Raw genomic sequence first — 14,924 nt, 5'->3', positions numbered from 1 at the left:
GAGATCTCTGCGGTGAACCACTGGGGTTTGTCCTTTCTTCGCTGTTTATGTGATGATTTTATGTAACGGCAGGTTGCCTCGTGTATGACCGATTTCAGGGATGACCACATATCCTCCACATTCTCTGTCTCCGTTTGGTCCTGGAGTGCCTGATGGACGAAAACTCCCATACGTGCAAAGTCTGTTCCTCGGAAGTTGAGTACCTTTGTTTTAGTGTTTGATCTATGGAAACCTTTCCTCAGATTGAACCATATCATGTTGTGATCGCTGGAGGCTAGCTTATCTCCTACGAAGATTTCTGAGACGCTTTCTCCATTGGTGAGTACTAGGTCAAGGATCGTTTGGGCCCTAGTGGGTTCCATTACCATTTGATTGAGGCGTGCTCCTTTTATGGAGGCTAATAGCCTCTTGCTTCCGCTGGTTGTTGCTGAAGGTGTGCTCCAGTCTACATCTGGCATATTGAAGTCACCCATTAGTACAACGTCCCCCCTTAGCGCGATATTTTCTATGTCTTCGATTAGTTCCGTGTCCTTGTCTTCCGGTTGTCTTGGAGGTCTGTATACCACACCAAGATACAGGCATTTTTCTCTCCCTCTGGCCAGGTTCACCCAGAGGGATTCCCCGCTGTACTTGACTTCCGAGATTCTGGTGGTTTTGATTCCTTCTTTAATGTATAGCGCTACCCCTCCGCCTAATCTGCCTTCTCTGTCTCGACGAAGTAAACTGTAACCCGGTATAGCCATATCCCACCCATGAGAGTCCGTGAACCAGGTCTCGGATATTGCCACCACATCTAGGTTGGCATTCACTATCTCGGTTTCCAATTGCAGAATTTTGTTGCCTAAACTGTGTGCATTGACATACATGGCCCTCCATCCCTTGTGTTTGTTAGAGCTGTCATGCGTGCTATGGGTGCTTACCTTGGGCTCAAAAGGGCGGTTGTGTCTCGCCTCCACTGGATGGTTCCTTACTGCTGTGGAATGTGAGTGGATACCCTCCCCCAACTTACCTAGTTTAAAGCCCTGCGAAGTAGGCGGGCTAGACGGTGTCCCAGTACGTTTTTACCTCTTTTGGTCAAGTGAAGTCCGTCTGGTCCCTGCAGTCCCTGGAGTGCCTTTCCATGGTCCAGGAATCCAAAGTTCATCTCAATGCACCAGTTGCGAAGCCACTCGTTGGTACGTTGGATGCGTTCTTCCCTGGCTCTTCCTCTGTCTCTAACTGGGAGGATGGATGAGAAGACCACCTGTGCACCCGTCTGCTTCAGCTTCCTACCCAGGGCTCTGAAGTCATCGGGTATGTTCTCTACGGTGTTCCTTGCAGTGTCGTTTGTACCTATATGGATAAGAAGCATAGGGAAGTGGTCAGTAGGTTTTAGTATTTTATCGATAGAGGTGGTGACGTCACGAATCCTGGCTCCAGGGAGACAGCAGACCTCCCTCGACTGCAAATCTGGTCTACAAATTGGACCCTCGGTTCCTCGCAGCATGGAGTCCCCGATGACTACCACTCTGCGCTCCTTCCGGGGGGGATGATCAGCGTGGTTTGGAGTCAAAGTTGTGCGCTGGGTGTCTTCTCGAGCTTCTTCCGCTATCTCTTCGGTAGTAATATCCTGCAAGACGTGGTACCTGTTGTTCAGATTGAGTTGTGGTGAGGAAGTAGAGCTGCCCTGTTTGGGACAAAAAGAAGAAAAATGAAGTGAGAAAAGGGGGGGGGGTTTACGTTTTCCCGTGGAGGAGGATACCAGCTGCCAGGGACCGGTATCTCCTATCATTTCTTGCACCCCGATCGTGGAATTTGTAACTGGAGACCTGGGTGTCTCGAGGATGGATCTGTCATGGGTCAGCTCTGCCAAATGGGAAACCTCTTTGATGGCTTCGTCGATGAAGACCTCATCCTCCCTGATGCTCCTCAAGCGCTGCACCTCCTCCCTGAGACTCCATAGTTCCAGTAGGATGTCCTTGTTCAGCTGCTCCATCTCCTCTGTCTGCGTAGAAACTGTGGCGTGGTTTAGGGGAGCGGTCTCGGCAGCAGAGTAATAGAGGTCTATTGGCTCAAGTGTCTTAGGACGACTATATCAGAAAATAAACCTCTTGGGAATGGTTCCTGGCTGGCTAAATAGCACCAAGCCAACTAACCACCATATTTATTGGCTGAGCAGCTAAGCCTAGTGGCCAGATAGACCCGCCTAAATAGCAGGTCAATCTTTGGCCACTATGACTTGGCCGGTTATGTCAAGCACAGCTGAACTTAGCCTGGAAATGCAATGCCAGTGGCCGGATACAGCCCTGGCATTGAATTTCCGGTGTCGATGGCAACCACGGGAGGTAGCTGGGCTGCCTCCTGCGGTCTGAATATCGGGCCCATAGCTTTTGAGAAGAGTAGGTGATGTGAAGGGAGAGAAGGATTTCAAGTGCTTAGGGCCTACAGACTTTGGTGATCCCAAATCTCTTTCTTCTGAATGACAGTGAAGATAAGAGTTACAACATTTCAGAGACTTTAGAGAAGAAAGACCAGATAGAGACATTAGCAAAAAGGTTTCTTTGTTAAAGAAACAAGACAAAGTTTTTTATTTCATAAATTAGTCACATCCAATTAGCAACAGCACAATATGTACAGGTAGAAATAGGTTGCACTAAAGGCAGCGGACTACCAGTTTGGTTGAACGGGCAAAACAAAACAAGCACTGTCTCTGCCCCAAGCTCTCTAACTGGGGCAAACTACTGCTAGGGCATTGCCCAAGTGGCCCACACAATTCCAATGTCTATAGGTTTCAGAAACACTCAGCACTGGTACTCTGAATATAAACACAGCAGTCTGTTTTTGAGGTCCATAATGTCAAAATATACTGGAGAAAGAATATAGTATCGTAGAGTCCAGGGATGGGCTATTTAAATGATCACATTTGTTCAAAAAGAGACCTTAGAATAACATATTAGATTATAAAGATTCATAGACCTCAGAAGTGTAGCTGTGTGAAAATCAAGTTTCGATACACACAATATATTATACACCAAGAATCGTCACCGGTCCAAAAAATTTTTCAAAAGTGCAATTTTTATAAATAGTTTTAATAAATAGAAGTACTCATCTTAACGTGCAAGAAAACACGACTTGGGGGTATATACTCCAACACAGAGCTATGTTTCGCCAGATGGCTGTATCAAGGATTCCCCCATAGATAAATAAAGCCCAACATAAAGCCATGTTTCGCCAGATGTATTATAGATGTTATGAGATACTGATTCATATTTATTTATCTATGGGGGAATCCTTGATACAGCCAAATGGCGAAACATAGCTCTGTGTTGGAGTACATACCCCCAAGTCATGTTTTCTGGAATACTGACTGGTCGCCGTACATGAAGAAGGACTACTCTAAAGTACTACTCTAAAGGGTCCAGAGAAGAGCAAATAAAATGGTTAAGGGACTGGAGGAGTTGCTGTACAGTGAGAGATTAGAGAAACTGGGCCTCTTCTCCCTTGGAAGGGTCAACTGGTCTCTTTCTCCATTATCTATGAATGCTACTATAAACCTGAGTTTGCACACAGGTGGAGAAAGGAGTAAAAGATAGAGTTTAGTAAGTGAGAGAACATAAGAACATAAGAACATAAGCGTTGCCTCTGCCGGGTCAGACCAGGGGTCCATCGTGCCCGGCAGTCCGCTCCCGCGGCGGCCCCCCAGGTCCATGACCTGAAAGTGTTCCCTACCTAACCTAAAATATCCATACCCTATTCGCTCAATGTCCTGTAAGGTAAACCTCTATCTGTACCCTGTTATTCCCTTTGCTTCCAGGAAATCATCCAGTCCCTTTTTGAACCCCAGAATTGTACTCTGTCCTATCACCTCTCCGGGAAGCGCGTTCCAGGTGTCCACCACCCTCTGAGTGAAGAAGAACCTCCTTGCATTCGTTATGAATCTGTCTCCTCTCAGTTTTTCTGAATGACCTCTTGTTTTAGTTGTCCCTGCTAGTCTAAAGAATCTGTCCCTCTCCACCTTCTCTATGCCCTTCATGATTTTATAAGTTTCTATCATGTCCCCTCTCAGTCTCCGCTTCTCCAGGGTAAAGAGCCCCAGCCTGTCCAACCGTTCGGCATATGAAAGGTTCTCCATACCCTTTATCATCCTCGTTGCCCTCCTCTGGACCCTCTCGAGTATTGCCATGTCCTTCTTGAGGTATGGCGACCAGTATTGGATGCAGTATTCCAGATGTGGGCGCACCATTGCTCGATACAGTGGCAGGATAACTTCTTTTGTTCTGGTAGTGATACCTTTTTTGATAATGCCCAACATTCTGTTCGCTTTTTTTGAGGCCGCTGCACATTGTGCCGCCTGCTTCATTGTGTTATCCACCAATACCCCCAGATCTTTTTCTTGGCTGCTTCCCCCGAGTACCCTCCCTCCCATCGTATAGCTGTACATGGAGTTCCCCTTCCCTATGTGCAATACCTTACATTTCTCCACATTGAAGCTCATCTGCCATTTATTTGCCCACTCACTCAGCTTGTTCAGGTCGCTCTGCAGTTCTTTGCATTCCTCAGCAGTTCTGGCCCTGCTGGAGAGTTTTGTGTCATCCGCGAACTTGATAACTTCGCACTTTGTCCCCGTTTCTAGATCATTAATAAATATATTGAACAGCAATGGTCCCAGCACTGACCCTTGCGGAACACCACTTGTGACCCCTATCCAGTCAGAGTAGTGCCCCATTTACTCCTACCCTCTGTTTCCTGTCCGCCAGCCAATTTTTGATCCATCTGTACACGTTCCCTTCCACCCCGTGACTCCACAGTTTCTTCAGTAAGCGTTCATGGGGCACCTTGTCGAAGGTTTTTTGGAAATCTAGATATATAATGTCTACTGGGTCACCTTGGTCCAATTGCTTACTTATCCCCTCAAAGAAATGCAGTAGATTTGTTTGGCATGATCGGCCTTTACAGAAACCATGCTGGCTTGATCTCATCAGATTATTTTTTTCTATATGCTCATTGATATTGAAGTGTGTCAATTGCTTATTATGACAGTTTCATCATAAGATCAATTAGTTTTGTATTCTTCACTTTGGGGTATGCATCCAGTTTTATTTGCTGAAGCTTTACAGTGTCATCTTGGATTGCAGGATACATTTTTTATCCATTAATACCCCTAATTTTTGAGCCATATGAACTAACAGCTAGTTTGTCATGCAATACAGAAGTTGCAATGAGCAAGAAAAAGTGTGATGTGGTTCAGAGAAAGCTGGACTGAAGAGCTTGTTTAACAAATGAGGCCCAGGCCTGTGTCTTATCATTTCCCTGTCAGTTAAGAGAGAGCCTCAGTTACCCTGTGTGACTTGAATTGGCAAAGCTAATCCCTTATTAAAATGCCTCCATTTCCGTTTCATGGCTCAAAAGAAATAAACATGACTCTTTTCAAACATAGTCTTTCCTTAAGCACAGAACAAAACAATAACTGGCAAATTCTATGTAGTCCACATAAAGTTAGATGCTTAGTCCAAAGTGGGCACCTAACATACGCCAGCCAACGCTCAATGGAAGTCTGACCATCAGAGTAGCGCAGAGCATTCAGCATGGTTTTGTAAAAGGGGGAATTAATTAGTTAATAGGCTAAATTGGCATCAAGAATTGACACTTAACCTCATAATTGCAGTTAATTGGACTTAATTCAAAGTTAGGCCCCCAACTCGATAACTATAAAAAGTAGGCGCTTAGTCCAAAGCGCCTACCCAAAAGTGGGCGTGGTTATGGGCAGACAGGCGCCAGCATTTAGGCGAAGAAAACCCTGGCATAAATGTGGTGTGCCAAAAGTTAGTTACCTGACATTGCTTAGGTGGTACTATGCGTGATTCTATATAGTGCACCTAACTTTTGCTAATCACACTTAGCATCGCACTAGTTGTAGGTAACCTGTATAGAATCAGACCTAAACGCATAGGTCTGGATTTTATAAATTGTGCCTTAAGTTAGACACCGGTAGGTGCCCTTCCAGCACCTAACTTAAGTTGAAAACACCATCAAACGTAACATCTTTCAGCTATGCAGATGATATAACCATACTCCTTCCCTTCGACACCCAAGACCCCACCTCATTAGGCAACCTAAAAAGAACACTGGAAGCAGTGGAAGAATGGATGCTAGACCACAAACTGAAACTGAACTCGGACAAAACCCCATCCATAACAGAATTAGAAATAAACGTCACCAAATACCCCATACAGCCCTCTCTCAAAATCCTTGGAGTGTCGATAGATAGATGCTGCACAATGCAGATCCAAATCAACAAAACTACTCAAAAAACATTTTTCCCCATGCGCAACCTACGAAAAATAAGAAAATTCTTCGAAAAAGATCATTACAGGATCATAATCCAATCCCTTGTCCTAGGACTAGTGGACTATTGCAATATCCTCTACCTACCATGCCCCACAAACTTGATAAACCAACTACATACCATTCAAAATACAGCCCTCAGACTGATCTATTCACTCGGAAAATTTGACCATATCACCAATGCCTATCTAGACTCACACTGGCTACCGATTCAAGCTCAAATCCAATTCAAATTTTACTGTCTATTATTCAAAGCAATAAATGGAACTGCACCCACCTACCTAAACAACCATCTAAATCGTAACCGCAACGCAGGCAGCGAAGCTGGACCCCTCCATCTCCAACCTGTTGACAACTACAAGTGACTTTAAATCATTCCGAAAGGAAATCAAAACTCTGCTATTCAAAAAGACTATACAGCCTTCTTATCCCCCCCTCGCATCCTCCCCCTCTATGAAAATTTCCAGCTGACCTCCTACCCCTCTACTAATATCTCCTCAATGACCCTATCAAGTAACCAACCCTAAACTACTTCTTCCCTACTAGTAATTCTCAATTCTCCTCCCTTCCTCAATTTCTCCCCTTTGCATCTACTATTTAACGTCCCCTAAACTGCAATTCCCCTGCATCTACTGTGTAAGCGTCCCTTAATTGTAACTTCCTGGAAACGTCCAGCTGTCTTATTCTGTAATCCGCTTAGAACTGCAAGGTACAGGCGGAATAGAAGTCACTAATGTAATGTAATGTAATTTAAAGCCAATTAAAAGCGGTTTCAAAAGAAATATATGGGTGCCTCAAAAAACAGCACTGGAATCTCGTCTATGGAGGTGTTTTACAAAGCCTGACGCTGTTGAAGGTGTGGCTCATGCAAGAAGTGGTGTTAGGCATCATAAAGCACCTCCATAGGCGCCAGAAATGTAGGTCTTGAAAATCCGGGCCACTTTTCCGGCACCCACCCTTCCCGAAGACACGATTCTATAAACAGTACCATTGCTTGATTGATACGTAATTGGCAGCCATTTTTAAGGTGGCTGCCGATGACAGTGCCATATATAGAGTCTGGGCCATAATGTCTTCTCTAGTTATAATAAACCGATGCAAACGTTAGCTTAGTCATTCTTCTGAGCATTACCAGTTTTAATAGCTTTGGTAAATTGCTATAAAGCCATATTTTGCTGACTTGGTATCCATCCCAAATTAAACAAATTGAACTGGGCATTAACTGAAGTCTGCTATTTATACAAGATTAGGCATGGCGCTAATCTTCCTTAAATGGTATTCCGAGAGAAGTGTTGAGCGATTGTGGAGAAATGACAGAAAGCCACAAATTGCCTGTAATCTCTAACTTAGTCTAAGCCTTGAATCTAGGCTGAGCAAATGGACAGGGGATCTTCTGAATCAGGAATTCAGCTTCAGTCCTTCAAGGCCACAGACAGGTCTATTTTTCAGAATAATCAAGAGGCAAGTTAACCTAGTTTTGGACGAAGTGCATGGAGAGATATGTGCTGAATATTCATGCAGAAATTCCAAAAATGAGGCCTGCTTTCAATCACTGAGACCAGAGTTTTGAATACTTCTGGAATCTTTCAGGACACCTCACAGCTTTATTACACATTAAAAGGCCTATGAATGTTTTTTTGACTGGACTCATCCTAAAAACTCTCCATATTGAAACATGTTTCTCATCCTTCTGCCTCTTCTCTTTCTCTCATCAAGGGGCTGAGACAGGGTTGACTTTGAACCTGCTTCTCTAAATCTCTGCTTAAATTGTTGTATTTCATTGGCACAGCACTAGTGCAGGCAGGAATAGGGCCAAGAGCAGGCACCTAAATCCTATCCTTTTCTCCACAGAAATAAGCATAAGTGCGGAGGATCGCTGATAAAGGAGAGTTGGATCCTAACAGCCAGTCAATGCTTCCCTTCACGGTACCGTGCTGTTTATTTCTCTTACAGTCAGCAGGTATTTTCTACCACAACACATTTCCTCAGTTTTTTTTTAATAAATAGCACCTGCTGATCCCATTTGCTCAAACCCAAGGGGGGAGGTACACCCCAGGTGCAGACCTTAAGGGGGTGCTCCCAGGGTTGGCGTCATGGTCCAGGAACTTTGTCGGCATTGGGCCTTCCTCTCTGCTGGGACCAGATTTCGTGGAATCAGGAAATAAGCAGGACCGGCAGAGAGGAAGGCCCGACACCGGCAGAGCATCAAGGTAAGGCTGCTGACAAAGAGAACTCACATACCTCTGGGCCTGCTTTTTAAAGCAGCAGCAGTGTTCGTGGCTGGCCGTTGGAGGCAGCACTCTGAACAGGCTTCTTGTGGCCTAGTCCTCCGGGGCCTTCTGCCATGTCGCTAATGACATCACTGATGATGTGGCAGAGAGAAGCCTTGGCAGAGCAGGCTACAAACAACCTGTTTGGTGTGGCTTCTAATGGTTGTCCACCACCACCATTGCTGCTGCCGTTGGAGGCCAGAAGAAATGTCAGCTTTCACGGTGGGGGGCCGGGAGTCTTTCAGGTCTGGAAGGGATGGAAAATGGCTATACAGAAGGATTGGAGGGAGGGATAGAAATCTGCTGCATAGGGGGATAGAAAGCTGTTGCACAAGGGGGGCACAGAGGATGGAGGAAGAATTTTAGATATGGGCTGGAGAAGAGGAGATGCAAAAAAAAGGTAGAAAGTAGTGAGAGAGAAAAATCCTACATATGGTGGAAGGGAGGGAGACATGAATGGAGAAGAGAGAAGGAGAAATGTTGCACATAGGGTAGAGGCAGGTTGAGATGGTACATGGGGAAAGAGAAAGAAATGCACATGATAATGGCGGAGAGGAAGGGAGAGATGCTGCATGAAGGGGAATAGAGAGGCACAAGGAGGGGGAGAGAGAGAGAGATAGTAAACAGTGGAAAAGAAATGAATATAGCAGTGGAAGGGAAGGTACAGAGATGGAAGATGGATGGTGAGCACAGAGAAAGAAGAAAATGTCAAATGGACAGGAGACCCTGGTGAGCGAGTTAACAGAAACCAGAGCCTGGGACCAACATGATTTGAATAATAAAGCAACCAGACAACAAAAGGTAGAAAAAATAATTTTATTATTGCAATACTTCAGATTTGAAATGTGTATCCTGCCAGAGCTGGTGTTGTGGTGTTGACACCACAGAGCGGGCATGGGATTGGAGAGGTTGTAACCCTATGTAATGTTATATTGTAACACGGTGAATGTTAAACTGTAACCCATTCTGAGCTCTTTGGAGAGAATGGGATATAAAACTCAATAAATAGAATTACTAAAATATATGTTTTTATATTGGGGAGGGGTCACATACCCTAGTTTCGCCACTGCTCGGACCCTTTTGCATCTTTAAATTTGCCTGATAGTCTCATCATTGGGGTCAGCCTCTGTCATGTGAGAACCTGATACCTGCCAATAAAAAATGGTAAATTTCTTTGCAACAGAACAAGACGTGACGCATCTGAAGTCCTCATTCCGTGCAAATTATTAGCATGAAGTCGATTCAGAAAATGTAGGAAAAGGGTTTTGTATTCATGGGTTGGCTTCACAGTATACATGACAGAGATGCAGCCAGAAGCATGGGATGTATGTCGAAAGGGTGAGGGGAGGGTCAGGGCTTGACAAATCCCAGGCACTAAGTCACCATAGCAACTAGAAATGTCCCCGGGAGCCTGGGATTCTCCTGCCCTGTTTTGCTGTCTTTTATTTTTGCTTGCCACTAGAACTGGCGCTTCCTCCTTTCTGCACTGAACAGACCTCAATTTCATGCAAACCTTCAATATCAGCTAATTCCTGCCAATCATTTCCCCACTATGACGGGGAGGCATAGTCTGGCTTTCCTGACACAAATCATTTGTTTCTCTCTCCTGGTTCTCTGTGCTTTCTCCTAATTGCTTTGATTTTAACGTGTTTTCTATTCTGTTGAGGCTGTTGCACCGCCTTGTTCTGGTTAATCAAATCAATTAAACATACGGCGAAAACAAAAGGCAGCACGTGAAAGCGTGATCTAGCAACCGTGTGTCCCTGGGAAGCCTTCTTAGTAGAAAGAGACACCAACTCCCAAGTGCCCAGCTGGGTCAGTGCTAGCAGCTGGTAATGCTGAGGTTTAGTCGGTAAACCTACAGGGATTTGGGAAGGCAAACATTTGGTCAGGACTGAGTAGCCTGACAGGTTTAGTGACCCTTTAGATTGTTACAAGGCTTGATAAGTAGGATGAATGATTATGGTATAATCTGTATTGTAACACTACCACAGAGCTCTGTGTATTTCATTATAGACACCTCGCAGAAGCTCTTTGTAACTCTGTATTGTAACATCTTTACAGAAGCTCGTGTAAACCGCTCTGAATTGATTCCCCAGTCATTAATAGTGGAATAGAGCCTCTCAATAAAAATAATAGGGCATGAGTTGGGTATTGGATTTAGTGAGGTATTTTGTATTGATAATAACATAGCTAGAACTCCTAGGAGAAACCAAGTGCTCACGTAGCCAAATCTTTCTGGAAGAAAGGTAGATTGTGATCACTATCTACAGATTTATAGTTAGGCATGTCCAGGGATCCGGACGGCTTTTCAAACCTGACACTTTGTCCAGGTTTTGAAAAGCTTCCTTGAAATCGTGTCGGGCAGCAGGACGGGACTGGGGCATAACAAGGCGGAGGGGAAGAGTGTTGGGTGAGAGCTAAGTGGGCATTTGTAAATTACTCTACTCAACATGCTAAAACAAAGATGAAAAAGATTTTCTTAAATGGTCTGATAATGAGAGCTACAAAATCTTACAAGTAGTGACAATGGCTGAAAGCTTGGAAATATCTTTAGCAGCAGGGTGTACAGGTGAAAAAATGTCTTCTGGTTTTCTTTTGTTGCATTTTTCTTTCATAGTGAATGATAATTAATTTGATCAAGGACTAAGAGGTTAAGTCTATTAATGGATGCCTGCAATTAGCACCCCGATACTGTGCAGATGATCACACAATAGTATCTTGCTTCCAACAGCGGCCGATCCAGGTCACACTGGTGTAACCTTGTTCCCCCCCCCCTTAAGATGGAGACCCACCCAGGCTCCATTGCATTTGTCTGCTGGGCCACTTACATGTGCCATGATAGAACAAGTGCATAGGTGCCTCCTGCTGGCACTTCTGCAGGTGCATAAATACAGGCACCCAGATTAGCTTGCTCGTATTCCAAAATGTAAACTATTAGGTCAATATTCAGCCCACAGCAGTCAATTTCAAGGGCTTCAAAGGATTATAAGTCTAGAGTATATATGAAGGAGGGGGTGTTTCTTCAGGGGTCAATATATTACACTAGTGTTTAAGCCCGTTACACTATGGGTGCTAGAGTAGATGTCTGTATGTCTGGGTTTGTTTTTTTTATTTGTCTCTCTCTCTCCCTGGACGCTGTTTTCTGTCATTCTTTGTGTCTGTGACTGTCTCTCCCAGGTCTCCTGTCTGTGCGTCTTTCTTTCTGTCTGTCTCCCTGGCCCCCCTGCTTGCCAAAGCAGCCCCCTTTCCCCCTTTTGAGCAATGCCTGCCTGCTCCGTGGCCCCCCGTCTGTTCCTCTCCTCCCCCCCCGATTGCTGTCTGCCCCCAGCACCCCCCCAAAGCAGCCCTCTTTCCTGCCTGCTCCATAGCCCTTCTTTTTCGCTTCCCCTCCCATTCTTACCCTCCCTCTATCCATCCATGGTTGCTGCCGCCGCTGCCGCTCCTGTTCCTGTTCAAAGCGGCCTGCTTAGGTTCGCGGCCGTCTGTAGTGAACCTCGCAGGCCATTCTCCATAAGGTAGCATGTTCCCTCTGACGCGATTGTGTCCATGTGGAGAGCGGCCTGCGAGGTTCGCTACAGCCGGCCGTGAATCTCAGCAGGCCGCTTCAAACAGGAGCGGCAGCGGTGACTTGTGGACGTGTTCCCTACCAGACACTGCCACTGCCAGCGCTGTTCCACACCCCCTTCATCTTGCCCTCTGGTGCGCCAAGCCGGCGCATGCACATAAGCCGCCGGCCACAGATGGACACAGCACTTGTCAGCTACCCACATCTTCTTAAGTGCGCATGCACGCTTAAGAGGATTATTATTATAGATGTTCAGAATGTTAAACAGTATGGGGGGGGGCATAATCAAAACTTTAAAACATCCAAACACCCACCTAAGTCGGCACTTGGACATCCAAGTGCCGATTATCAAAAACAACTTTCTGGATATTCAGCAGCACTTCTAAGCCACGGGGCATCCAGAGCTCAAAGGGGCATGATGGGAAGTGTGTTATGGGCAGGTACCTGGACATCCTGAGGGAATAACCGAAGCTTTCCTAGACAAAACTTAGACGCAGGGAGTTTGACCTGTTTTAGTTGTGTCTAAGTTCCCCAAAGGTGTCCAAACTGACAAGAAGACCACTGGAGGGTTTAAGGCAAGACCCTTCCTTACTTCCCCAATGGTCACGACCCCCTCCCAACACCCAAATAGGACATCTCCTGACATCCCTGACAACCCCTGTAACTTTGGATGACAAATGGGCAGTAGAGAAGCATATTCCCTCCTGCCTATAGGGCCACATGCTCAGATTGACAGGCCTTCCCTGCATCTTAGGATGCAGTGGGAGGGGCCTAAGGTTCTGATTGGCTCAAGATTGCTTTTAATTTTTAACCCCTTATTTACCTAATCAATATCCATATTATTTAATTACTTACATAATAACAGTAAGATCCTAATCTCTTGTTCTTTTTGTCTGTCCTGAATAGATTGTTAGTTCTGTCAAGTAGGGACTTATGTGTTCAGCTATAGAAATGATTTAAAAAAAAAAAAAATAGTAGAAATGGTGGTGAATGCATGAAATAACTTTTGAGTGGAGATGAAGGAGACAAGTACTGTATCTAAATTCAAGAAAGCATGGGACAAGCACAAACATAGAAACATAGAAATAGACAGCAGATAAGGGCCACGGCCCATCTAGTCTGCCCACCCCAATGACCCTCCCCTACCTTTCTCTGTGAATAGATCCCATGTGCCGATCCCATTTGGCCTTAAAATCAGGCACGCTGCTGGCCTCAATAACCTGAAGTGGAAGACTATTCCAGCGATCAACCACCCTTTTCAGTGAAAAAGAATTTCCTGGTGTCCCCGTCCAGTTTCCCGCCCCTGATTTTCCACGGATGCCCCCTTGTTGCTGCGGGACCCTTGAAAAAGAAGATATCTTCTTCCACCTCGATGCGGCCCATGAGATACTTGAATGTCTCGATCATGTCACCCCTCTCTCTGCGTTCCTCGAGTGAGTACAGCTGCAACTTATCCAGCCGTTCCTCGTACAGGAGATCCTTGAGTCCCGAGACCATCCGGTGGCCATTCTCTGGACCTACTCCAGTCTCAGCACATCCTTACGGTAATGCGGCCTCCAGAATTGCACACAGTATTCCAGGTGGGGCCTCACCATGGATCTATACAATGGCATAAGAAAGGGACTGTAGAGAACATAAGAACATAAGCAATGCCTCTGCTGGGTCAGACCTGAGGTCCATCATGCCCAGCAGTCCGCTCACGCGGCAGCCCAACAGGTCCAGGTCCTCTATCTATATCCCTCTATCCCCTTTTCCAGCAGGAAATTGTCCAATCCTTTCTTAAACCCCAGTACCGTACTCTGCCCTATTATGTCCTCTGGAAGTGCATTCCAGGTGTCCACCAAACCTTGGGTAAAGAAGAACTTCCTAGCATTCGTTTTGAATCTGTCCCCTTTCAACTTTTCCGAATACCCTCTTGTTCTTTTATTGTTCAAAAGTTTGAAGAATCTGTCCCTCTCTACTCTCTCTATGCCCTTCATGATCTTGTAAGTCTCTATCATATCCCCTCTAAGTCTCCTCTTCTCCAGGGAATAGAGACCCAGTTTCTCCAATCTCTCAGCGTATGAAAGGTTTTCCATACCCTTTATAAGACGTGTCGCCCTCCTCTGAACCCTCTCGAGTAACGCCATATCCTTCTTAAGGTACGGTGACCAATACTGGACGCAGTACTCCAGATGCGGGCGCACCATCGCCCGATATAACAGCAGGATAACTTCTTTCATTCTGGTTGTAATACCCTTCTTGATTATACCTAGCGTCCTATTCGCTCTCTTAGCAGCCGCTGTGTTGGCTTCATTGTCATGTCCACTATTACCCCTAAGTCTCTTTCTTGGGTACTCTCATTCAATAACATCCCTCCCATCGTATAGTTGTACCTCAGATTTCTGCTTCCCACATGAAATATTTTACATTTCTTAACGTTGAACTTCATCTGCCATCTCGTCACCCATTCCCCTAGTTTGTTCAAGTCCCTTTGCAATTCTTCGCAGTCCTCTTTAGTCTGATCTCCACTAAATAATTTGGTGTCGTCCACAAATTTTATTATTTCACACTTCGTCCCTGTTTCTAAATCATTTATAAATATATTAAATAGCAGCGGGCCCAGCACCAAACCCTGCGGGACACCACTCGTGACCCTCTTCCAGTCTGAGTAGTGGTCCTTCACTCCTACCCTCTGTTTCTTACCCGCCAACCAGTTTATGATCCATCTGTGTAAGTCTCCTTCCACCCCATGGTTCTTCAGTTTCCAGGGCACCTTGTCA

At 45.4% G+C, this 14,924-nt stretch overlaps 1 protein-coding gene across 5 annotated transcripts in view; it reads left to right on the top strand.

Moving 5' to 3' along the window:
- The window catches only part of HGF (hepatocyte growth factor), a 111,770-nt gene that overhangs the window by 79,234 nt on the left and 17,612 nt on the right, over positions 1 to 14,924 (top strand). For 4 of the 5 annotated variants that reach the window (XM_033959762.1, XM_033959761.1, XM_033959763.1 and 1 more), the window contains one exon: positions 8,176 to 8,250. In XM_033959762.1, coding sequence (XP_033815653.1) covers positions 8,176 to 8,250 — 75 coding nt within the window. Of the gene's footprint in view, positions 1 to 8,175; positions 8,251 to 14,924 lie in introns of those variants that run through there. The other variant, XR_004540727.1, reaches the window with a different exon arrangement.

The sequence above is a fragment of the Geotrypetes seraphini genome, chromosome 9 (assembly GCF_902459505.1).
Source record: "Geotrypetes seraphini chromosome 9, aGeoSer1.1, whole genome shotgun sequence".
Taxonomy (NCBI): domain Eukaryota; kingdom Metazoa; phylum Chordata; class Amphibia; order Gymnophiona; family Dermophiidae; genus Geotrypetes; species Geotrypetes seraphini.
Note: the sequence above shows the minus strand (reverse complement) of the source record. Positions and strands in the feature narration are given on the sequence as shown.